Source organism: Oryzias latipes, chromosome 16, assembly GCF_053564925.1.
Source record: "Oryzias latipes strain Hd-rR chromosome 16, Olatipes_Hd-rR_3.1".
NCBI classification, from domain to species: domain Eukaryota; kingdom Metazoa; phylum Chordata; class Actinopteri; order Beloniformes; family Adrianichthyidae; genus Oryzias; species Oryzias latipes.
The window spans coordinates 34,092,872-34,118,998 of NC_136252.1; the positions used below are offsets into that span (position 1 = coordinate 34,092,872).

The 26,127-nt window shown below is 42.4% G+C and overlaps 1 protein-coding gene and 1 long non-coding RNA gene across 7 annotated transcripts in view; one reads left to right on the plus strand and one right to left on the minus strand.

Annotated features, from left to right (window-relative positions):
• rftn1b (raftlin, lipid raft linker 1b) overlaps positions 1–26,127 on the plus strand; it is a 263,821-nt gene that overhangs the window by 227,779 nt on the left and 9,915 nt on the right. For all 6 annotated transcript variants that reach the window (XM_023964740.2, XM_023964742.2, XM_078933636.1 and 3 more), the window contains 2 exons: positions 14,244–14,362; positions 24,880–24,983. In XM_023964740.2, the coding sequence (XP_023820508.1) occupies positions 14,244–14,362; positions 24,880–24,983 (223 nt within the window). The remainder of the gene's footprint in view (positions 1–14,243; positions 14,363–24,879; positions 24,984–26,127) is intronic.
• Positions 16,167–24,424, minus strand: LOC144984615 (uncharacterized). The gene is made up of 2 exons (XR_013648413.1): positions 23,406–24,424; positions 16,167–18,744 (listed from the first exon to the last, which is right to left on the minus strand). It is a non-coding gene; the product is annotated as an uncharacterized LOC144984615 (long non-coding RNA).

Below are 26,127 nucleotides of genomic sequence, written 5' to 3' on the forward strand. Positions count from 1 at the left end.
AGGACAGATGGGGACCAAAAGGAAAACTCAATACTTCAACAAAACAGGAAACCTTTCAAAATAAAACAGGAAACTGAACTGAAAACATGCCAGAACAAAAAGACAACCAAAACACAAAGGCAAAGAAACTGAAACCGTAACATTTGGTCGGTTCGCGTTAAAGCAGCCTTCAGTTTGTGTATTTGTGAGACGGTTGATCAGGATTGTAGCTCATCATCTCTGACTTGAATGAAGAGTTTCCAGTTTTCCCCTCAGTTAGTTTGAACTGTCAGAGAGAACAGCAGACTAGGGCTGGGTTGATAAAATCGATTCATTGATTTGGATCCACCCAAGCTTAATGAATCAACAATCGATCTATTAAACTAAAGATTGATCTTTAATGCCTTTCCTTTCCCGGAGACCTAACAGGAGTATAGTCAAAGTCCGCTAGCTCGATGCTAACATATAATGGAATTTCCCATAGGACGGCTAATGCTAACGCTCGGTCAAAACTAAACATAAATTGACGATAAAATGAACAGATTTGTATCCTCATAGGCAGGAATTCTCCAAACTCATTTAGGGAAACTTTTTTAAAGTAACCATTTGTGGTCTATAGCACCGTTTATTTTCTCAAATCTTCTGGAATAAAGTGTAAAGCTATGCCGCTAGCTCCACCTAGTAGCCAAATGCCCTCCAGTAGAGGCAGAATAATAATCTGTGTTTGAGACATCATGTAACACTGTATGATGTTAACAATCTCACTGGTTTATTGTTTCACTAATACATTTTACAGAATGTGAACTGTATCAGAGTAGTATAAATATAATATGTTGTTAATAATTGTATGTCTATACAAATATGTCTACATATATAAAACGTGTAAATTCAAAATTTTATTGAATTGTATCAAATGGAGTGGATTCAAATAATTTTAAAAAAATGGATCCAGGCTCCGGTGAATCGAATCCAATCGATTCTGGAAATTTTTGGTGATACCCGGCCCTACAGCTAACTGCCACTTTTCTGCCGGGTTAACAAATCTGTACGTCACGCCTGTTAGCATCTCACGTTTGGAAGCGTGTCCTCATTTATCAGTGTCTGAACGGGTGAAGACGTTGTCGGGGCTCCAGTCGATCATCTGAGCTGCGTCGACATCAGGCATGTGTGTGACAGCTCTGTAATAGGCGTGTGGCGGCGGCGACAGTGACAGTCTTCAGCGCGTCTTGAACTCGTTGTTGTGAGGGTCTAATGAGGGGAAGAGTGCTTTTTTAAGACTGACCTCGTGGCCGCGTTCTCACTCTGGCTGGTTTCCTGATTGAAGCCTGGGAAGAGCCGCTGAACCTCATCTGTCTGATGACCGTGGAGACTCTGACGGGTTTGCCTACGGCAGCGGGACACCGACATCATTGCTCCCTTCCCCCCTCCGTTCAAACACATCTGAACGGACGGCGGTGAGATTTCTGACGGATGACTGCGGCGCCCTGAAGGAAAACTGTTAGGCGTTTGATAACACTTTCCGTTTCTGTCTGCCTGCAAATCTAGAGAAACAGAAGCAACTGTCCGTACGGGTGGATACGGGCTGCGGTGAAAAGTGGTCAAACCTATATCAGTGGCTTAGACCGCTCAGTGAACACCTAGAGAAAAAGTGTTCATGCACATTTTTTCCACGGGCATGCTGCAGGCGACAGATTGTCATGAACACTTCTACAACACTTTAGGGTGAAGCCTGATTTCCAGCGGTCCGTCTGCGTTGCGTCTCCGTTGTGTTGAAAAAAAATCAATCCATACTTAATGAATCAATAATGGAGCCATAAAAGTAAAGATAAATCTTATATGCCTTTCCTTTTCCGGAGACCTGACTCATAACATCAGTAAATCCAGTCCGCTAGCTCGATGCTAACGTATAATGGAATTTCCCATAGGACGGCTAATGCTAACGCTTGGTTGACCTAAACTTATATTGACGATTAAATGAACAGCTTTATATCCTCTCAGGCAGGAATTCTCCAAACTCATTTAATGAAACTTTTTTAAAGTAACCATTTGTGTCTAAAGCACCGTTTTTTATCTAAAATCTTCTGGAATAAAGTGTAATTCTTTAGCGTGAGCTCCACGGGCATGCTGCGGGCGACAGATTCTCATGAACACTTATACAACACTGAAGGGTGAAGCCTGATTTCCACTGCGGTGCGTTATTCAAAAAAATAGAATGTTCTTTAATTAGTTGAAATGTTTTACATCTTCTGTGTCTGACGTCAGACTCAAGCTTTTCACAGGAGTTCCATTTCCTCTCCGTCGAATTGTCAATTTCACGGCAAAAAGCTGAAAAGAAGAAACAACACAGAGGCGACTCTATGAAAAATGTCATCTTTATTTCATCTTGCTGTAATCACGCAGTCACTTTATTCATTTCCCTTTTTGAGTCTGTCTGTGAGGAGTCGGGTACCAACTGTCTGAAGATGAGGCAGAGTCATATACGCTGAGAAGATTCAGGGGACAGTGAGCTGTCTCCACATTTCTGCTTCAAACCTTTTATCAGAACTCATAGTCCACTCTTTACAAACATGAAAAAGTAGCTGAAAGTGATGAGGCTGAGGGTTCTGCTAGCTTCATCACTGAACCCGTCTCTAATTACTGAAGACATTTTGGTTCTGAAATTCTGCATTTACTCATCAAACGCCAGTGGAGTTCCTAACACAAATGAATTTACATTTGGATAAAGTCACCTGGGTTGCTTATCATTACGTTTGGATAAAGTGGCTCCCATCATCAAAACACTGAAGTGCTGAAAGTTCAGTCAATCAAAAGTCTATTCAGCTCAAATTTGAGAATTTCCAAGAAATCCGTTTGATAAAACACCAACCATACACGTAAAAAAACAGACATCACTTCCAGAGTTTATCGACGTTTGATCAATTTATACTTTCAGAGTCCTTTTTGTTCCAGTATTCTTAACATGTACTACTTTTTAACTAAAAGGTATACATCTTACTTAGTATGTTTAAATAGATTAATTTGTTTTTTAGCAGCTATTAATGGAGCTGTAATAAAAGAAAACTATAAACCATGAAGACTAAGTTTTCCAAAAAACTATGAACACAGCATTTAGTTTTATGTTTAACGTGTCTGTTGTGAATTTCTATTATTTGAATATAATGATTTACCTGAACTTACTGTCAAAAATTGGTCACTGGATTACAAGCATTTATTTTCAGTCGTGAAATATCAATTCAAAATAGTGTGCATTCAAACAGCAGCGTTTTATTGTCGCCTACAGCGATGATGTAAACAGTGCACCCGCAGACCGTTTCAGACCCAGAAATGGTGGAAAATAGTCCCAAAAAATTCAGCTGGCATACCACAACACTCATTAATGATTCATACAATTACAGCTATGACACTCCTTGAGACGACTATTGTTGTAGAATTTGATTTGAATTTGATTTGAAATGGTTTATTTCAAGCAATTAAGTAGAAATAATACACAACAGCAATATAATCATCAGTTATACATTCATACAGTAACTAATCAAACTTAGGATAATTAGACATATTAATAAATATTGCTTGAAAGGGAGTGGAAGGAAGCAAACTTATATAATCCCACCCCGTTAAGAATGAATTAGGTGTAAAGGAAAAGTGAGTGTCTCTCGAAAAAAGGGTAATAAGAAGAGAAAAATACAACAGAAACAAGCTAACTCTGAGCTAAACCACTATGACACCCAACTTTTTTGTTTTTTTACGAAAAATATTTGCCAGTGTATCCACCAACCCTTTAGCACCTGAGACGTCACCGGCGACGCCTGAATAGCACACGCTCTTTGACGTACCGCAAATCCTCGTCTGTTATCAGAATCAACTAATTCTGACGTGAAGAACAGAGGCTTTTCTTGTTGGCTTTGCACCAATTTGCAGCACATTAATAACGTGAAGTGTTGCGTAACGCCGCTCTTCTCTGCTTCCAAATCTGCGGAAATTACGTCAACAGCGTGAGCGGTTCAAGAGTTACGGTTGTTACAAAAATGTCACCACTGGAGCTAAAGCTCTGGAGTTAAAGGGATTAACGAAACATTATTTCTGAAAAGTAGGATTACCAAAGTTGTTTTTGAAACTGTTCTTCAGTTCCTTTGTGACGGCGTCTTTAATGTCTGGCGTTCTCTCTCATGGCAGTCGATGTTTTATGATTTGATATAAATGCCTGTGACCCCGGGATGTTCTTTTGATTCAAAGTTTTGTATTCAAATCAAAGAAAAGTCAAAACTCGCGTCAAATGTAAAACCAAATCCTCTATTCATAATTTTCATTCATTCATTCATTCATTCTTTTTTTTTTTTTTTTATAATTTTACTTATTATTTTTAAGAGAACACAACTTTGTCCAGAAGCACACATTCCATGTTGACAGTTATCTTAATCCACATTCATTTTCTTTTTGAGTTAAAAAAAAACCCAGAACAAAAGCATGCAGAAAGAGATATTCCTTTTGACATTGGCTGACGTCTAAAGAAGAGAGTCAATCAGGAGAAAGCGTGTTCCTGTAATGGTTGAAAAGTGGATCCTTAGCTCCTGTAAAGCCACCTGGTGGGGCCACATGGAGCACAGATTCTCCGTTCTGACCCGTTTCAGCGCTGAGGTGCTGTGAGCCAGCAGACAGGATCGTGCAGTGAAGCATAGGCTCACCGTCTTCCACCGTCATGCTTTTGATCTGCAGAGGCGACCGCTTAGTGCTCCAGTGATATTAATTATCCTCCGAGCTTTTGAAGCTTACATTTTACACATCATCTTTAATCAACCTGAAAGCTCCCAAAGATGCCGAACTAAATCACAGAGGCATGGGGGGAGGGAAGGGGGGGTTCCTGTGACAGAGCAATATTCATTAATAACAACAGGGTTCATTAAGTTTCATTTTGAAAGATTTTAAATCTATTTTAAAGCAGCTGAGGCCAACGAGGAGCAGATCTGACTGTGAGGCGGAAACATCTTCCTGAGGTTTCTATTTTTCTCAAATAGAAGTTCTTGTATTTAGAAAAACAGTGTGTAGATATTAATTACATCTATCCGTGGTCCCCCAAGGTGTGGGTTAGGGGGCCACATTGACTGTAAATAAGAACTGCACCAAGAGAGTGTGACGTCGTCCACAGAAAATGGTTTGCCTCCAAACTTTGGCTAACCATTTTTTCAATGTTAGGGCATTGGCGCTTTAATTAAATGAAGTCAATTCAATCGCTATTATTTTTGTAATCCAGACCCCCCCATGCCGGAGCCAGTCATCGACGGTGAAGGCCGAGTCCCACAGCCACTACGTACAGTTTGCTCATATTGCACGGATAAAAATTGGTCATACATGGAAAAAGTGAGAAAAGTTGTGGTTCTTAACGTGAAATTTTCCACAGATGTGTCACGAATGAACCACGTGAGAAACGCGGAATAAGTACGAATAAGCCACGCAAAGAACATGTAAATCAGCGTAAATGCCACACTATAGGCGGATCGTGCATGAACCTTGCAAGATTAATGAGCTGTTCATACGCAATTCATTAATGATTTGTGTGTCAATTATGTAATTTGAATGTGATATGTGCGCAGTCGGTGGTACATGCGTGAAAAGTCTGTTAGACATATGTGGAACGGTCGTGGAGAGCCAGAAATTTGCATACGCATCTTTCAAAAATCACCAAAAATTGCATGAGATTTATGTAAACAGCATAATTCTCAACCGATCCAAAGCTTTAAGCAGCTAAAAACCGAATTCACGTGAAGACCCGTCGGCTGAAACCCTCGATGCACACTTTTACATCGACGACTGACGGACACAAGAAACTCTCATGAATTCCGTTTATCACGCATGGATCACGAAAAAGCAAAATTTCTTATGTGGAAAATGCGCAAAATGTACGTAGTGTCTGTGTGACACGGCCTTAAGCAGTGATTGGTCCAAGCTAGTCTGAGTCAACATTTCTTTGGCAACCACTCTGGCCAATCAGGAGTGAGTTTGTTGGAAATCTGTCAATCAAATGTTTTAAACGTTGGACGTGGGGGCCAGCAGACTATTATTGAGGCACCTGATTGGACAGTTTATAACTTAAATAACTTGAACTACAGAAAATATATCACAGATTATCAAGAACAAGGTAATAAAATGTATCCAAGTGATAACGGTTCTTCTGACCAATAGAATGACAGAGTAACAGCTGTTTATTTCTCTATAGACGTCTATGGGATTTTGGCTTCTTGGAGCTATTTCCTGTTTGGAACGCCATGGGGAGGGGCTGCTCAGTCCAGTTCTCATATACGTTCTCATATGGTGGAGCAGCAGTCTCAGTAGCTGCTCTTCTGTCTCTTGCAGCTCTTGGAGGGGGTCAGAGAGGCCTCCCCAGATCAGATGAGACATGAAATCCTGCCAGCTTGTCCTGTGCACTCTTTAACAAAAACATCACAAAGGCAACACAACCGTTGATCCTCGCTGGCAGCTTTGGTTCAGCCTGACGGTTGAATCCAGAAACCTCTCATGGTCGCTGGTTTTCAAAATGGCAGGTCTTTGATTGTCAGGAGCTGTTGTTGCGGTTGGTGAGTCATCCGTGGCGCCGACTTTCTCCCACCGCCTGAAGCTGCTTCTGGTCTTCGACAGCCACCTGTTTGCTGAGATCCGTGGGGAAACTTGGTTTCTGCCGAACAAACACGGCTCGTGCCTGGGTTTCCACGGTGATGCTGGATGAGGCAGCACGTTTGCACACACATGCATGTGTGCGCAGCAGCAGCAGCTCCTGGCCTGTGCTGCAGCCCAGCTTGATCAAAAAAACACAGGTTTGAGCCGGGAACCGGCATGTGAGAACTCTGTGAACAACCCACCACCAGCCTGCCGGTTCAAATTCCAACCATTTCAAGTCACTAAGTCTTTGGAGGAAGACACTTGACCTGTTTCACCTCAACTGAGAGAAACTTGTCACTTTGGATAAAAGCATCAACAGAGAAAAGTCCAATGTCCACACATGCAGAAGGTTGTTTTTTCCTGTTGTTGAAATGGAAGCTTTAGTGGTTTAAAATTTCAAACATAACTAATAATCACAGATAAAATATCTCCAACGTCTTATTTCAAATTCAGATGTGCTTTAAGGTGAGTATGCTTAATCTATGTTATTTCTGTACACATCAACATTTAATATTCACATATAAACCCTACAGAGTAGCTTATATACTATTTTATTGCTGTTTAAAATTTCTTTCTAACATTTCTTTTTCCATTTACTACGACGGAGTATTAGGGCCACCAAAAAAAAAAAAAAATTTAGAGCCACCAAAAAAAAAAAGTAAAATTACGAGATTTTATCTCGTAAATTTAGGAGATAAAAACTCGTAAATTTAGGAGAAAAAAACTCGTAATTTTAGGAGATTACAGTGGAAGTGAGCATGCAGAGCAGCAGGTGAACGCCGTGCAGCCGCAGAGAAGACCGAGTAAACTTTGTTGAACAGGTGAGCTGAATGTTTATTGATAACGTTCCAAATGTCTGGAAGGTCATTTGTTTGATTTACGATTCATTAAAGTTTTATTTATTGATGGTTGGTTTGCAGGATCTCTGCAGCCCGATGAAGCCGTCGTCGGTGTCCCTGCAGCTGTTTGCTTGAATCCTTTCTTCTTCCACCAAAGACAAGACTCTACGTCTGTGTGACGCTTCCGTCACACAAAAGGAGGAGCACTTTTTTTTTTTGGCATTTTCAACGTTCCAAAGCTAATATAAAACACTATTTTCATTCCTCTTTATTGTTTTATGCTGAAACGGGCCATTTCATCTGCAGGAGGGGGCGTTTGTAACACTGTTTACTTCCGCATTGGTGTTGGGATGACAGGTTCATGACGTAATGAGACAAATGAACTTCAGGATATGTGAATGAAAAGGAGAATAAAGGCTGCAGCGATTGTCTACACCCAAACGTGTCTCTGAGCTCCTTATTTTATATATTAAACTCCGCTTTACTGACACTGAACCCTGGAAAGACTGCTACACGGAAAATAATCTGATTTTGAGTCGCCAAAAGGTTCAGAATCTCTTTGTTTTAAACCTATAATAATCCGGAAATGAAGCTTCACAAAAGGCTCCACATACTTCATCTTCAAGCTAGGCTCCAATAAACGGACAACTTCGGTGTTTTTTCCTTAATCTACGACTTTTTTCTCGTAAATTTATGAGATTTTAAGTCGTAAATTTATGAGATAAAAAGTCGTAAATTTACGAGTTTTTATCTCCTAAATTTACGAGATAAAATCTCGTAATTTTATTATTTTTTTTTTTTTTGGTGGCTCTAATTTTTTTTTTTTGGTGGCCCTAATACTCCGTCGTAATTTACAAACAATAGCAAAGAAAAAAAAATTGTTCTAATTGACGCACTTTTACTTCTGAATGAAGTGCGTGTGCCGCTCCTTCTGAAGAAACGCGTGGATAACCCGTCACAGACGTGTTTTCTTTTTTTCTTCCGTTTTAAAAGTCTCTCTGTCTCCATGGAGACCACTGCCAGAGACGCGTCTCCACATTTTCCTGAGTTTAGACAAGAAATCCTCCATTTAGAAAATGATGCTGAACAATATTAAAGAGGAACTGCACATCTGTACTTGACTTGCTGCCACTATTTCTCTTATTCTCTTATTCTCTAGTTTCGTTATTCTTTCGTCACATTTTCAGGGATCACCAGCGCCCTCTGCCTTGAAGCAGGCGTACTTTTTAATTTACCCCTTTTTCTTTTTAACCAAAAAAAATTAAATACACAGAGAAAAAGTAATCATAAAATAGATTGCTTAAAATAATATTTGATTTTTGATTTTTTAATTTAAAAAATTATAATTATTTTATTTAATTTATGTATTTTTAAGCCATGTTTTGCAGGTGAGGTGACTGAGAGGACATATGATAGAAACACACATGCAAGCGTGCCTAGAACACGATCATACTTTCATCAACATTATTAATACCATCACAATTATTAGCATTAATATCATCATTCCAAGCATATCTGTATTATTGACAGTTATTTTGTAGCAAGACCTTTCTGAAAGGTGCAAAAAAGAATCAATCCTCAGAGTTATAGAATTTCTTATTCACATTATGATTCTATATTAAATGGAATGAAGCTGGCTTGCTTGTGTAAAAGGCCACTTAGTGGTCACTTGATGAACTGCCCCCTTTTGTTCAAATGAGGCTCAAACAGGAAGTCAAGAGTCGCTCGTTGGACTTTCAAAAGTTATTCAATCGTCTAAAGTGTTGAACTAAAGAGGCTAACTTTCCATTCATGTAATTTCCAGTCTGTTATGGGTGAAGAACAGAAAATAATCATCAAATAATTTTTAGGAAATGTGTCATCAGGTCATTTAGGTAAATCTATGGTAAAGGAAATGCTAACTGGACGAGGAAGGTCTAAAAGTATTTGATAACGCAATGTTATGATGATGCCAGAGATCACTATCAAACAAATTGTGATTTAACCAGAATTTCTTTGAAATTGTCTTTTTTGTTGTTATACTTTCACTGGTAATTATGTTATTAGCGCATTGGGGCAGAGTTACTCTGTGGTTTATCATTCTTTCATTTAATTCTTTCGCGTATGTATTTATGCAAACTACACTTGATATAGTTTGTAGACATGGCCTTAAATTGGTTTTAAAGTCAAATCAAAGCAGTCTGAGAGTCTAAACTCATTTAAATCTGTGGTCTCCCTGTTAGAAACACTCAAGCATGCTGCTGTCACTCAGCTGATTCCCAGCATCCTGTGTGTGAGTTTACATCAGTCCAGTGGGGCTTTTCCTCCAATGATTTGCTAAAAGGAACCAGCAGGAGTTCAATAAGAACCTTTTTTGGCTAAAAAGTGTGACTGCTGTGTGAAAAAAAGCAGCAATTTTCCTGCTCTTTGATTTTTTTGGTCGACTTCTGTTGTCGTTTACTTCTGTCACTTGTCTTCTTGTCGTTCCGGGTTTTGCGTTAACGCACTTGCGTTCTTCAAGATGTGAACGGTTTGCTCTGGACGTGACCCGTCTGTGGTGGGATGAACTCTTGGGAACCGCATGTGTGCTTCACTGCTGGTAGTGCAGTTAAAGGACAGATTTTACATCTGTTTTCTGTTAGAACGGCCAATTACAGCCATGCAGTTGAGCGTGTTCACGCCTGGCAGCAAATGCAAATGCGCCCAGCTGGATAAAGACGAACTCCTGAAAGCTTCGGAGAGCCGAGCCAACTCCATGACAAAAATGATCTGCATTAGCCGAGCAAATGTCAGAGTTTCACAGAGGCAGTAACCCGGTCTCAATGAACTGTGACCAAAAAATAAAAAGAGAAAGTGGCACGTATTTACAGAGAAGGTCAAGAGTGGAGGAATGATTCCTGTTTTGCATTTGCTCTCAGGCAGACACGCGTCTGACCAAGCATGAAACTGCATGACCTCGACAGCCATCTGTCACCGGTCGGCGGGAATTCTTCCCTCTACATAACCTCCAGTCAGGAAAATTGTCTTATTTCTGTTGAAGAGATGGCTTTCCCTTTCACACTCTGCGTGTGGATTCAGCTTAAAAGGCATTCAGCAAGTCAACCAGGCAGAAAAACGCTCATTCTAAATTCTAAATTTTAAACCTCCTCTCTTTTGATGTGAATTCAAATCAGAATAGATAGGCTGCATGAAAAAACACCAGCTACCATCCTCTCGCCATCTGCCCCCATCTTCCCTCACATCTGAAGTCTGCCTGGCAACCCGGCGGCACCTCCTGCCAGCTGCCGCAACTCTGGCTCTGTTGGGATGAGACACATCCCATCTCCACTCATTACACTCTGTCACCTCGCAGAGCAAGTCCACTCGACCGCTTTGAAATATAGATAAGGTGTCAGCAGCCGCTCTGTAGCTGTCAGAGGCAGCACCTGGCTCGCATCTTTAAACGCTGTCACCTGACATGATCGAGGGCAGGGTCACTTTTCCAGCTGGGTCAAACAGGAAGTCCGGAGACCCTTTCACACAATCAAAAAAGACGGGACCAATGACCCGTCTGCCTTCTGCAAGACCAAGGCCGAGTCACACAGCCACCACGGACATTTATACAGATCTTTCACAAATGAAAATTGGTCATATGTGAATAAACCTTTAAAAAAGTGAAAAAAGTTGTTGTCTTTACAAGAAAGTTTCACAGATATATCACAAATGAACCACGTTAAAACCACAGAAGAAGTACAACAATCACGCAAAGAACACATACTTTGAATTCGTGGAACCGGGAGGAGGGCCGGCTGCTGTAGTCAGAACATGTGACGGGTTAGAAGCAAACGAGAGAAAAACCCTACCTGTCTAATAACAGACACAACACATGAAGTTTCCAGAGATGCGACCAAGTCATTGTTTTGCAAGTCTGTCACCAGTTTTTGTCCTAAAGTCCAAAGTCAACAAGTCTCAAGTCAAATATAAATGTTTCAATTCTTTTCTAGTCCTTTTTACAACAGAGTAATACTCTCAACACAGATCATAAGTTCTTTTAGGAACTGTATTCATTTGTCTAAACTTTGTAAGAATATTAGCAAGATATTAGCTAACTCTTTGCTAAATTGGCCTCTGAACTAATGCATACCTAACTGGAAAACAATTTCCACAGTTTACCGTCTTTGTTATGTAACGTTAGCAGTGAGGTTATAGTCTCATTGATTTAACTAGCGGTTACTTTGCCAAAAAGCTAGCGTAGCCTTTCATTCCAAACTTACCATTCTTTGCGCAACCTTTAGACAAACTTGGACGTCGTTGAGTCTCTGTCCGTTATCTTCAAAGCGCGCGTTCTACAAACAATTTTTTTGTTGACAACCCCGAACGTCATAACTTTTTGCGAACAGAAACTGTTGCCTTGTTTGACAGATCTTCATTGATTGACCTGGAATTTGATTGGTTGGATGGTGTCGTATTAAAAGACGGTGAGCCTGATGGGATTGGATGTTGTGTCGACAGCACACGAGCAATGAGCATGCGCTCCTGGGCCGTGGTGACATCACAACAGCTCATTAATTCAAACAGAATTTGCAACAGTTCAATTGACAGCAATTTAAAAGGAGAAATACTCCGAAATCTAAAACATTTTTTTCTTTTTCCCCCTTTCTTCTGTGCCCTTACCCCCTGTCTCCAGCATCCCTCCATTCTATCTGTCCAGTCCAACAAAAAAAGGATACAAATGTAATTGATGTTAGAAAAATAAGGTTTATCCTAAATTACAAAAGGGGTTTATACAAATACACAACTGGTGTGTCAGAAGATTCCTAAACCCCCTTTTGTAACAGTAAAATCTGTCCAACACAAGAGGCTTTCCACTCTGATCTGTTTGCTCAGCTGTTGGACAGGACAAGTTAAAAAAATAAATACAATAAAAATGAAAAGATAATTTTATTACATTTGTTCTCTTTCATAAGAAAAATGTCACACATACTCAAAAAAAATAGAAACTCAAAAAAACCATGATTTTCTTCGGAGGGGGGCTTAGTAACAGTTCTTTTTCCACAGAATATTGATGAGCAGTGAACAATCCTCTAACACAAACATGCGTAAAGGAGTCTGAAGATGCTTTTACTCTGTTTAACACGTTTATCCAAATACAGTGGGGGGGGGAAGAGAAAGACCAAACCATTTGGGGATCTGGTGGTTTTTTTTTCATATCTTTTGTCCATATCAAATAGGAAACATTTTTCTATTGTTAAGCATGTTAAGACCTGTGAGTGACAGATTACCACCACTTCAGTAGATTGATGAGTCAATGATGTGAACCTACCCTGTGCTTAAAAGGCTTAATTATGCAACACAAACTCCCAGAGCTCCCATTAAAGTTCTGCGTACCTGAAATCGATGTACAGCAGCAGATCTGCTTACGTGTTGATCCATAGCCAGCCAGATCCAAACTGACTTCCCTCTGCGTTCAAAGACCTGACATTAACATATAGATGCTCACTCAGCCCCTTCCGTGTCAGTCTGCGTGTGTCAGCAGGGCGTGCACGTTTCAGCTGTCATCCTGCAGTTCCACTTACCCCTGCAGGCCCACCAGCGTCTTTTCCTGTTTTCAGTGAGTTCGTGTTTGCGCGTCCCGCGACCTTGAGTATGCGAGTCACGAGGGACGCAGAACAATTTCCCCGTAGGGCGCACGGTGGTTTTTGAAGACTATAAACAACTTGTTCTCAGTTGACGCGCTCGCAGCTCTGTTCAGTCAATAGGCGCGGGATAATATTTGTTCATGCGTTCCACCAGCGCATTCCCCCGACAGACCCGCCGCCCCCAGCTTTGCAAGCCGCCCCGTCTTCCACGTCCCTGCTCCGCCGAAAGTCTGTTATCAGCACAGACATGCTGCTTCCTGCAGAGCAAGGAGACAAAGGCCTGCCCTGACCTCACCTTACCTGTAATCCTAAAATGATTGGGAGGGGGGGTGGGCACTGGCCCGTGACCATCTCCTAAACACAGCATGTCCTTTTTCTGCACGCCAGGCTGACCATGGAAACAGGAAGAGGACGAGATGAACGGCTAGAATGTCTTATTCCAGGGAGCCTATAGATGTCTGCGACATGTCTTCAATTGAGCGTGCATGCCTCCTAAATAGGTTTTCAGGGTGGGGGGGTGGGGATAAAAGGGCCTGTCATCCCCCACTCTGCTTTTCTGTCTATCTTGCCCCCCCCTTTTGTGGCTGGCTCTCATCCCTCCAACATTAAGGCTCTGGTAATGAAATGTGGAGCGGCTGGTTGTGCTGCCCGGGACTCGGCAAACTGTATTAGTGTGTAAATGGCTCTGGAGTAATGAGAAAGCAACAGAACCGGCTGGGGGAGGGACTGCGGGCCGTGTGTCCACGTGTGTGCATTTACACATGGAAGGAGCGTGTTCACCAAATGAATGACGGAGAGCTTGTGAGAGCCTTTTCTGGCTCAGGCAGAGGAGATAAAAAAAAAATCTGTTCACTCTGTCATGTTTTACAGGTTTTTCATGGTTATAAAAAAAACAATGACCTATTATTGATACCGTCTGGATCCATTTAACTTCATTTAACCACTGGTTACTTTTTCATATCACAGCTCTTATGTGCTTAAACTGTGTTTAGCTCATCTCTTGGTTGTTATTAGATCATCTTAAATACTAAGCTAAAAGGATTTGAATATAAAAACTAAAAGTCATATCTTCAATCTTTAAAGAAGCAAAGACTTCTTCCCGTATTTCCTTTATTCTGTACACCAAAGCTTGTAGAGGAAATTAGTGAGGTGTCCTTTTCTTTTTGTCTCTCTGCAGATTTGTTATCTAAATCGGTGGAAAGTGTCTTCGTCTTCCAGGAGGCGAGCGAAGAAGAGCCTCATGTGGCCACACCCACTTATGACGCCATTGTGGTGGAGCAGTGGACCATCATTGATGTGAGTAGAGGAGCGTGTGTTTCTGTGATTTTGTTGCCTTTGTTTGTTGCGTTGAATCTCCAAGAACTGCAGACACCTGACTTATAAGGCTGTGTCTTTCAGCCACCATGCACATTTTGCGCACATTGCACAAAGTGAAGTTGTGGTCTTTAAGTGAAATTTTCCACAGATGAATCACAAATGAACCACGTTAAAACCACGGAAGAAGTACGGATAAACCACGCAAAGACACGTGAATCAATGTAGAACATGAACCGTGTGATTATTGCGCTATTTACCAATGCGGAGAGAAAATTCTACACACCGAGGTGTAATGGAACTTTAAGTAGACTTTACCTTTAAAATAAGCATAATTCTTAACCGACAAAACTTTTCAACAGCTCAAAACCGAATTAATGTAAAGAACCGTAGGCCGAAACCCTGTACAGGTGCATGGGACTAAAACTTTATCTGCCCAGCGTAAAGACTCTACATAGTCTTCCCGGCAAGCGTTGTGTGATGGTCTGTAGGAATGACTTTTTTTTCTAACTAGACAAGGCAAAGTTAGCGCTCTTGCCTCACAGCAAGAAGGCCCACGGTTCAAGTCCCACTCAGTTAACTGTCTAAATTGTGAATGTGAGAGTGCATGAGTGTGTGATTGTGGCCCTGCCGTGACCCCGAAAGGGAACAAACGGATTAGAATGGTAAATTATAAATGGTAGATGGTGGATACTTATATAGAGCTTTTCTACCTTCCTAGAAGGCCCAAAGCGCTCTACAGTCACAGACTCATTCACACTGGTGGCGGCTCCGCTGCCGAACACTGGCGCCAACCGTCCACCAGAGGCAAGGTGGCGTTCAGTGTCTTGCCCAAGGAGACTTCGACACATGAGCTGGCATGACCGCCCTACCACTGCACCACAGCCGCGGAATTAATGAAAAACCAAAACCTCCTACCCGAACCAGATTAGATCTACTTGAACAGTTCAGAGGTCAGGGGAGTTCCTTCTCTAAAACTCTGTTTTCTGTGGACCTGAACTAAATAAAGTAGCACCAAACCTTTTCACACTCAGTGTTTCTGCCTGTGGACCAGGCTCCACTGCAACAAACCCGAAGCAAATCTGGTCAATCTGTCTTTATGGGACGCGTGTTCGGGTTGCTGGTCTTATCTGGAGCCAACAAGCTCTTATCTGCTTGTCGATTAGTGTTCCTCTTTGACCATTTCCAAGTTTGAAATAGATTTTTTTTTCTTTACTAAAGAAGGAATTCATCTGTATGCATACATGTCTGTGTTTGCAGGTTCACATGTCTGTTTGAGAGCTCCCGTTTGCGTGTCCAGATGCTATCTCAGTAATTGAATTTGAGTTTTTGCAGCATGTGGCTGTCCAAGTGTGAAAGGAGACTTTTGTCCCCACAAACGTGCCTCTGACTGACCAGCCGGGCGCTGCCGGCCTCATGTGGCCAAAAAGAAGCCTCCGGGGGGGGGGGGGCATAGCCCCCACCATCCCCCCACCGTCATCTGTGCTGAATGGAAATAGTGTTACAGTTTAATGGATTTCTCTGAAACTCCAAACAAGAATGATGCCAAACCATCACCAGCGATCCAGAAGATCCAATCAGCTCCTCCGCTGAGGACTCATCAAAAAACGGATTCACTCTAGTGACCCGAACCCGACCAACACACGCTCCTTCTGGAGGGGTGAACAGGGCCGTACGTCATCCCCATTATTTCAGATAATTGCCTAAAATTGATATGCAAAGCTCCGCTGCGGCTCATTATTCTTTCAGTGCATTAACATAAGAAAATGAATATTAATTACCAGAGTTTTTCCTTTTTTTTTCTGCTCCCCCCTTTTATAGTTTCCCATTTAAAAGTCTGACAGGTGGTTGATTGTATGAAGAAAAGAGGAAGAAGAGCAAAAACAAGTGGTTTCATTGATGGCATGCAATCTATCACATTACTGTCAAGTGTGTCATCTTTGGGGACTTTTCATGGGAAAATTAATCGTTACGTGCATAAACTTGATGGAATAATTATATTTGCATGTGAATGAGATTTTTTAAACGGCATGAAAATCCACAGGTGTTGCAGGGCTTTTGCGTCTAAGGAGTTTTAGCAAGCGAAAACTTTGATAGAACTGTCAGAAAACCAAGAAAATCACTTCTGAGTTGTGTTACTACAGTTTAAGTCTTAGTTCCAACTGTCCTCACGGTTGGATTGGGTCAGTAAGGAGCCAATGCTCACACCTTTCTGATGACTAGTGTGGCGTAAGGACACCGTACGACAGCGTCAGCCGTACGACATAAGTGCGTGGACCTTCCATTAGCCCTATGAATACTTCACAATACACTCACCACACGCACGACAACGGTACAATCCATTTTCACAATGTCCCTTGAGGTGGCCATACGAGCCTCGAGGGAACTGAAACACTTCTACGACCCTCCACGGTCCGGACAACCCAAGAACCTGTTTGTGACTTATACTAGGTTAGCATCAAGCATGCGTCACATGCTACAGTACTGTCTTCTTACAAATAAGAATATTGCAAGGTTCAAGAGGCGAACAATCAGATTTTGGACCAGTGATTACATCATAAATGCACCAGTGCCAAAGCTGAGTCCCTGATTGTTCGACACGATGCAAATTTTTCACCAAAGGTCAGATATGTGAACTCCGGAAACATTGCAACGACCAAAAACTCCCAGACAGCTGCACCTGATGCTCAAATTTAACCATTCAAGATGCGTCCGTGGTGACCATCATCAGTCGTCTTCCTCACTGAGCCACAGACGCATTTTGGTGAAGGTTACTGCAGCACTTATGCTTTAAAGTAAAAAAAAAAAAAAGTACTTTTGTTCTTCTTTATGACATTTGCAGAACACTCTGTGACTGATTTGACATTTTTCTCTGCAAAGTGCCAAAAACTGACATTCCAGAATAATTACAGGACTCGGCACACTTTTCTTCCGTTACCTTGAGTTCTTCTATGCTTTTGTGCTCATTTGTTTTTCTGTTAAAAAAAATAATCCTTTGCAGTAATTCAGTCTAAAGCATTTTGAAGATCCTTCTCTCTTTAGTGCCATCCTCTGCTCTCACTAGAGATACTTAGACATTTAATTCATTTCCCTCAGGACTTCTGGAGGCAAAAGTTTGAGAGAGCATGTTAAAACCTGAAACAGGTTATTTTTTATCTTTTTTAACATTTATTTAGTTGATTCTTTTAACATTTTTGTTATAACTCCAGTGTTAAGACATCTACAAACACTAAAAAATGTCTTATAAATGTCCTATTAAGGCCTATAAACCCATTATTAATGCTTGTTAATGAATTATAACTACATTAATAAGTAATCCAATTATAAAGTGTTAATAATAGGCCAAACAAACCTTTTAAAAAGTCAAATGACACTAAAATCCTTTGAAACAACATGTGTCTGACGTTGCAAGATAGTTGTTTTTTTTTTGATTGATTTGATTTATTCAAGTGTCATGCACTAATGTGCCCAGCCCACACGGGCTTATATGACACTGAAAAACAAAATACACAATACATAAAGATACATCCCCATCACAAAAAAAAAAAATCCAATAACCCCCCTAATCAGAGTCTAACAGAATACAAAGTGTCCATTCTTATTGTCCATGCCTTTGACACAAAATTTGCCAAATAAAAGATTTCATTTTCAAAAAGCCAACGTAAAATTTTGTCTTCAGAAACCAAAACAAATCAGGACATTTCTTTTCTATGACGTCATACATGCAAAGTCTCTAGTAGTAAGCACTTTTGCATCTATAATCTTCTGTTTTGGCATCAACCACATAAAGATTTCTTCCATTCCGCTGAGGAAGCAGACGTTTGTCTTTACTTCTGTAGTGGTGTCCTAAAACTGGAGGAACCTGCTGTTTTGGCCTCTTTCTCTCAGAAAAGTGACCTGAATGAGAAGCGCAGAATACAGACCCTGAAGTGTCTGACAATGAATAACTCATCAAGTGTCTCTGCTATGAAACTCCAATTAGGACTCGTGTCTCATCTTCTGTGTCCTCTGAAAAAATCAATACAGGACTGCAGGAGCTGCCTCGAGCAGAAAGTGCCCAAGGCCCCTGTGCTTCAACGCGGAAGCAAACAAAACCGCTCGCCTTCCGATTCCAGCCTGAATACGTCTGTTTGACAGAAACCAGCAGGATTTTAGTCTTTCAGGATGGAGATGGAACATCGGTGAACGTTGGTGTTATTGTAAAAATGCGTTCTGAGCCTTTTATGATGCCGCCTTCAAGTAGTCCGATGTTTTTAAGACGCAGAGAAGCTTTTCTTTCACGCCTCGTCCTGTTTTTAAAAAAAAACACCGTCATCCTCTTCATCCTGGCGTCATTGCCCTCAGATGTTCTCCAAAAAGCTTTTCTATTAGGAGGATAAAAGTACTTTAGAACCTGAGAGAAACTGTATTTGAATGACACAACCAGAAGAAAACATTTCCTCTTTCAACACATTTCCCTTTAATAAATTTTCGTAAAAATCCAGTTTTAAATTTGAGTGCAAAAAAAAGGAAAAACTCAAACAACTGGAAGATGGAAAAAGTGTACAAGGCAGGAAAAAAAGCATGCAGAAAGAAGAAAGGACGATGGTTGAAGTAAAAGAAGAAGATGCAGAGAAATAGAGGATAGAGAGGTGAGAGCAGCAAAAACACAAACAGAGGATCTTGGATTTTCAGCGGTTAGTCACTGATTGACTGTCTTATTTTAACCTTATTTAAACACCTAAAAGAGTTTGATCAACAAACAGTTTTTAAATTAAAGATATTAAAAACAAACATAATTTTGAAAAGTTCTGCTTCACAACAGAGTTTCACTTCCTGCCAAACATGATGAAATGTTCTGGAAAATTGACTTTGTTCTCATCTTAAACACTCTGACCTGTTTTTTTTTTTTCAGACTTTAAAATAAGCCTTTTAAATAATTCCTTTTATGTCAAAGTTACGTCTTGTTTACCACCAGATACAGTAAGTCTGGTTTAGTAGAAGAACTGAAGCAGGAAAACCTTCTGGTTTTGGTGCAGAGCAGATCCGAACTGAAATGACTTTTTAACATTTTATCAGACTTTTAAAAGTATTTCAAACATTTCCTCGAGAAGACCTTGTTTGTTTTGAGAGAAATGTTTTTATCTGGCTGCGGTGGCGCAGTGGTCAGCGCTCTTGCCTCACAGCAAGTAGGCCCCCGGTTCAAGTCCCGGCTGGGGGACATGAAAAACACAACATCAAAGGGGGGGACTGTGTGGAGTTAGCATGTTAGGGAGTTAGCATGTTCTCCCCGTGCATGCATGGGTTCTCTCCGGGGTCTCTGACTTCCTCCCACCGTCCAAAAACATGCTTCATAGGTTAATTGGACACTCTAAATTGTCGCTATTTTGCGTGTGAGAGTGAATGGATGTGTGATTGTGGCCCTGCGACAGACTGGCGACCTGTCCAGGGGGCCCCCCCCCGCCTTCGCCCACAAGTGGCTGGGATAGGCTCCAGCAGCCCCGTGACCCCAAAAGGGACAAAACGGTAGAACATGGATGTTTTTATCTGGGAATAAAAGTGCTGTCTTGGCCTAATGTTGCTGTTAAGAATCCGCTTTGAGGAGCAGAACTTCACACTCTCCTCAAACTGAGTTCTGTTCTAAATGGAAATGCGACGCCTCGTTCCAGCGTGAGCCAAACAGATGAAGAAATCGCATTAAGTGAAGAGACAGACACCCCTGACGCACAACAGCACGGCGGTGAAATGAAGGGCAGAGCTGTTCTGGCTCCCAGAGGGAACTCTGAACCATGGCTTGACCCTCCTCACCTCTGCAACCAAGATTTAAGCTCCTGAAGGCCTCAGAATGAGGAAGAGGACGGAACCAGGGATGTTGGCATCCGTTCAGGAGTTAGGGAAGAAGGAGGAACGTGACGTACAGCCTGATGCTGCAAAAAGCAGCTCGCCTGACGCCAGATCCAGTCTGGTATCTCCACGGGACCGCGGCCCGTGCCGTCAGATGGGCTGCATGAGCGCCACGAGCGTCGGCACAGGGAAGCGACTCTTCATCATCTCCCTGTGAGGTGAGGGAAGAGCTGACCTACATACAGGGAGAGCAATTTGCACTCTTCCTGCTGGTGAGAAATAGCGTCCCTTCTGTCAGACGGCGTGGAGGAAGCTGCGGCGTGCAGAGAGCACCGTTTGCTGCAGAGCTTTATCGTAAACAGCAGAAAGGTTTGACGTATGGATGGAAAATCTTTCTGACAGTCAGTCTGCATTTTACCAAGACTCAGAACCTGATTTCTAACCTTTTGCACAGATAATTCCCTTCACTGATGTCTTTACTGCGTCATCATTTGTTTACCCGAATGGTAAAGGGAGTAAGTTAGTGTTGAACCGCCACTGAGACCGACACAGACCAATCACTGCCCTCTGCCTCCGACATGGCCACGTCCGTATGGAGGAAAAATGGCGACTAAATTGACTTAATTTCGCTGGAGCCAGCAGTACCACATTTATTCTGTGTCCGAATTCCCACCCTAACTACTATATAGTGCGTCACTATGTAGTGCCCTGAATTTTAAAAGCAATCCGGACGCCACGCTCACTACCTTTTTTTTTTTTTAACGGCGGATATGACGTCATCGATTTCAAAAAGTTAAAATCTAATTGACATGAGCGTTTTGAGACGATTATTTATGAGTCCACTGTCTTCTGAAGATAAAAACATTGATGGTTTATTTAAAAAAATACATTTAAATACATTTTAATTGGCAAAAATTGTTCCGACGAAATGCATTGTGGTCTATATTCACTGATCTAGTGAGCATCGATACACACTGGTTTTTCGCAGAGACTTCTGGGAAATTTCCAGGCCACTCAATTTTGGAATTTCAGATTGGGACAGCCCAACAAAACGGCGAACGCCCTATATAGGGAAGGAATAAAGGAATTTGGAAACCACCTCAGTGTTTGGAGCTAGCTCACTCAGTCCAGTTCTCTTCTACAGTCAATGGCCAGTTCTCGCACCTTACTGACCACGAGAGTGTGGCGTAAGGACGCCGTACGACAGCATCACCCATAACTTCCATTATCCTGACAAATACTCCAAGATTCACATGTCGTTTGGATGACGATGGTACGTTCCAGTTTCATGACGTCCCATGAGGTGGCTGTACTTTTTTTCTTCTGCTTTCCTCAAAAAAGGGTTAGGGTTGTTTGTTTAACAACAGGATGAATTCAGATGATCGTCCTCACAGATGACACTCACAGTCTGCTGGGTCACGTCACACGCCACGATTTTTAAACCTTCCCATACCGTCAGGAGTGATGGGAAAACAAAATCTAATCTGTAGGTGTTCTTCTGGTTTTCTTCATCTGCTTGTTTTTCTTCCTGAGTGACCTCCGTACATCTAATATGGAACTGAAGCTCTGTCCGCTCCTCTGATGGATACTCTGAACCTCTCAGAGCTTTTCTTCACACTCAGTGTCCGTTGATGCTAATCAGAATCTTCCTGACGGCTTTTTCTTCTTCCAGTTTCTGCTTGAAAAACAGAAATCTTCCTTAAAAGCTTCCGAGATGAAGAGCAGCGCCGGATAATCCTCGGTTTTCTGAACTGCCTCGTCGCGTGTTATCAGGTTACAGGACAGCTCAGTCCTCACTCAGACGCAGACTAATGCCTTGTAAAAGCCAAAAAAATCAGATACTCTCTCTGAAAGATTTATTATTGTTGGCATAATCCACTTACAGGCAACTAAAATGTCCCCTGAGGGATCAGCTGGAGGACAAAGGCTGGACGGATCAAAAGCACCTTTTGGTGGAGGAGGTTCAGAACCCGCGTGTCATTTACAGTTTTTTGTTTTTGTTCAAACAGCATCTGAGCAGAACAGGAATGACCTCCTTCAGGAAACAGAGAGCAAACAGAAAGGTTCAGGCCTTCAGAGGTTGGCGTTGCTGTGACAACGCCTCAGGTGGAGGGAGGCTGCAGGATCTGGAAACCAACGCTCTGCTTCATTACTGAACCGCCGTTTTCTCTGCTGACCTCAGCCGCAAAAACACGACTTCACGGCGCGGCGTGAAATGAAGAACAGAGCTGTCCTGGCTCCCAGAGTGAACCCTGAACCCTGGTTACCAAGATTTAAGCTCCTGAAGGCCTCAGAATGAGGAAGAGGTGGAAACCAGAGGAGTTAGCATCTGTCCAGGAGTTAGGGAAGAAGGAGGAACCTGCTTCGTTAAGGCTGGACCCAATGGTTTTAGGTAGTCCATATTCACACTCACCGCAAAAGGATTAGCTTCATTTTTCGGCTTTAGCTGGAACGCAGATGCAGAAAGGAGAGAAGCTTTCACCTCCAACAGAAGGAGGATGTTTTTATTCAGTCTTAGAACGAATCCAGAACTGCAGAGCGTCCACAGAGACATGAAAACGCAGCGGATGAACTCAGTCGGGTAAATAAGGACTGGAGTCCAGTTTTGTTTGCTAACGACAAGATTTTTGTGACCTTAAGCCCAAAGAAGTGGAACCCTCTGGTATTTGGGTCTGCAGCCGTCAGATTGTGTGCAGCGGTGTGACACAGACTCTGAGGTTTTCTGTCTCCTCTGCAGCAGCTGCAGTTGACGTAGCCGCGTGTTTAATCACACCAGCAGGGATGGAAATCACAGAATGTGTCATAACACCATGTGAGACGCAGCAGACACAGACAAGCAGGCAGTTTCATCCTAAATACAAAGTCAGGAGTGTAGCCGCTCAACTTTCTACTAATAGGTTTTTTTTGACTGACTCCTGCTGTTATTTTACTCTTCTACGTTCCAGCATCAAAGATCCTATTTTTAGGTCTTTCCTTCCTTGTTTTGTTCTTCAGTCCGGATCCTTCAGGACTTCCTGCACAGTTCTTCGGGATTTTGTGAATACAAAGAATTGTTTTGCCTGTCACATTTGTTCACAATTATTTTAAATGACCTATTCTTTGGTTTTTTATTGTGAACAATTACCAGGATAATTTTACCTTTGGCATACAAAAAAAGTATTTTTAATGAAATATCTGTTATTTTCTTAGCTAATTTTTCTACCCAGAAGACAGATGACTCGATCTCTGAGGCTCCGCCTTCCTCTCCTTGTGCGTGCCGCCCATTTCATGACATCATCCTAGAGCCGGCCTCGGGAGCGTGTCTGCGTTTCTCCCACGAAAAAACATCTGACCTTTTACAAAGATGGATGTTTATATTGTGTGCATAAAATGAAAACGTTTAGCCGACCACCGCTAACTCCACGGAGAAAGTGGGCGTGTGCGTTGGCCTGGGGGCGGAGCTGACAGCTCAAACTCTTCCTTAAAGGGGCGGTTCCCTGTTTTGTGATGTCACAATGTGAGAACCCGCTCGTTTTAGTGGGTTGGAAGGGGCTGGTGCTCAGAGAGCAGGTTTTTAGAGGAATACTCAGAAAATTTGTGAACGGATCAAAATACCACTTTGGGGTTGTTTCTAGTGAGGAAAAAACATTATAATCCACTGAACAACTCAAAAAAGTGGATTTTTCATTATAGAGGCCCTTCAAAAACTGTTGATAGATTTGATGCCCTGCAACAGACTGGCGACCTGTTCCGGGGGGACCATGCCTTCGCCCAGCAGTAGGCCAATCATTATTGAAATGCAGAACGGCCAATCGATCCTCCTCTCTGATACACCACTTCCGTCAACTTCCTGTTGATCAAGGTTTACGGCAAAGTGAAGAAAGCAAATGAGTTTCCCCACCAAACGAGGGGCGTCATGCCGTTCTGTTTTGTTCAGGACTGAACTAAAAATGAGTCCAATTCTTCTGAAGTCTTTGCAGAAAAAGCTCCAGATTTGCTTTAGTCTCAGGAAGGATGTGATCGTTTCACTAAAGCGTCAACATTGACAGCCCACCTGTAACACCTCAGTCTGACCTCTGACCTCTGGGTGTTCGGTTGGAGGCGTCAGGTGGAGTCGGATGTGGCGTTCAGCCATGTGAGGTCCATCCCAGGCTTCCGTGGCAGATGAGGCCTCCGCGGGTGAAGTGTGTCGCCCCGGTCTGTGTTCTCCTGCGCTGATCGCTGAGCTGTGAACGGACTGCATGTGGAGCGTAACCGACTGGAACCGATGGGAGGAGGACGCTTTCACATCTCCTCCTTCAGGATCTACGGGCAGCCCTGAAGACGCCCTGTGGTTTTTTTGGTTTTCGGCAGTTGCCTGCCACAGAAAACCACGCTGAACGCCGGCACGTGCGCTCTTCATGTGGTGAAAATGAGCCGACAGAGACTCCTTTAGCCGCAGTTTAATCAGCCAGAAGAGGCTAAAGTGAGCTGCACGTTTGCTGAAGGACTCCCTGTGAATGAGGATGGTCGCTGGTTGACTCGTGGCGGGCTGCGACTTTTTGCTGCCTCAGATTTGTGTCTCTTTGTGGCGCACGGTTCTTCCAACCCTTCCATCAGCTGCAGCGGAGCGTGACGGTCTCTGTGATCACCTTCAGGCTGCAGGAGGACGTCTGTCTGGGAGGGCGTGTCTCATGGCGGTCTGCTTTTCTCCACAGGGTCTGCAGGTGAAGGCCGATTACGTCCCCCTGCTTCAGTCTTTGGCCACGTACGGATGGAGACTCACCTGCGTGCTGCCAACCCCTGTAACCAAGGCGAACAGGTGAGCACTCTCATCAGCCGTTAACGGGGCTTCTAGTGAACGTTTTATGACCTCTGTTGGCCACTAAGAGGAACTGCAAGAAACATAAACACATATCCTGATTTATCAGAGATCTGCTCTAGAATCTCAGAAGTATCTTCTTCCACTTTCGGCTTCTCCCATCAGGGGTCGCCACAGCGAACGAGTCGCATGGTAGATTTGGCAATGTTTTACGCCGGATGCCCTTCCTGACGCAACCTTCTCAAACCGGGCTTGGAACCGGCAGAGGTAGAGAAGGGAACAGGGAGCAGCCCGGAGTCGAACCCTGGTTTCACGAACGGAAGGCGCCGCAAACTAGCACGAGCTAAACCGGCTCCCAGAATCTCAGAAGTATAAAAGTTCACATTTTTCTATCAAAGTTCAGCTAAAGTTGTCTTAGTGAGTTTCATTAGAAGAAATGGGATAAATAAGTCTTTATGAGTTACTTTAGTCCATTCATCCATCTTCTAAACCAGCTTGGTTCCACATTGGGGTCACGGCGTATAAGAACAGTAAAAACACAACTTTAGAAGTTAGTTTTGTCCAAAATTCTCATGATAAAAAACCTCAACTGAGCCTCGACTGCAGCAGTTTCTAATATCGATCTGAAACTTTCAATTTTTGATGTTTAGCTTTGTACGTTTGCTTTAAGTTAACTGAGGTTTGTGCAAATCTGGGTCCATTTAATCGAACTACTTTTGATTGATATTTAAAATAATATCACCAAGAATAGGATTTTATGATTTATATTCCTGGAGAACCCAAGAATCATTTTCTTCTGGGCTTTAAAAGTTAATTTGACAATTTTTAAAAGTAAAAATTAAAAAGTGTTTGCTCATTGTGGGGGGCAGCAGTAAACAGCAGCCTGGGTTCCCCAGGGTTAAAACAATAAAAAGACAACAAAATTGAGCAAATTCTCCATTTTCTGAGACGACGGTTTGATGGAAGGAAATTGGTTTTTGATTCTGGATTTAATGTTTAAGGTTTCTTTTTGGTCGTATGTCCTGTAAATGGGAACATCTGAGCTGCTGCTCAGAGAGACCTGGCGGTGCGAGTCTCAATGCTTCCCTCAGTCCAGGTTTATGGACGAAGCCAGTGGCAGTTTTTCCTATGGGCGATCTGGGCG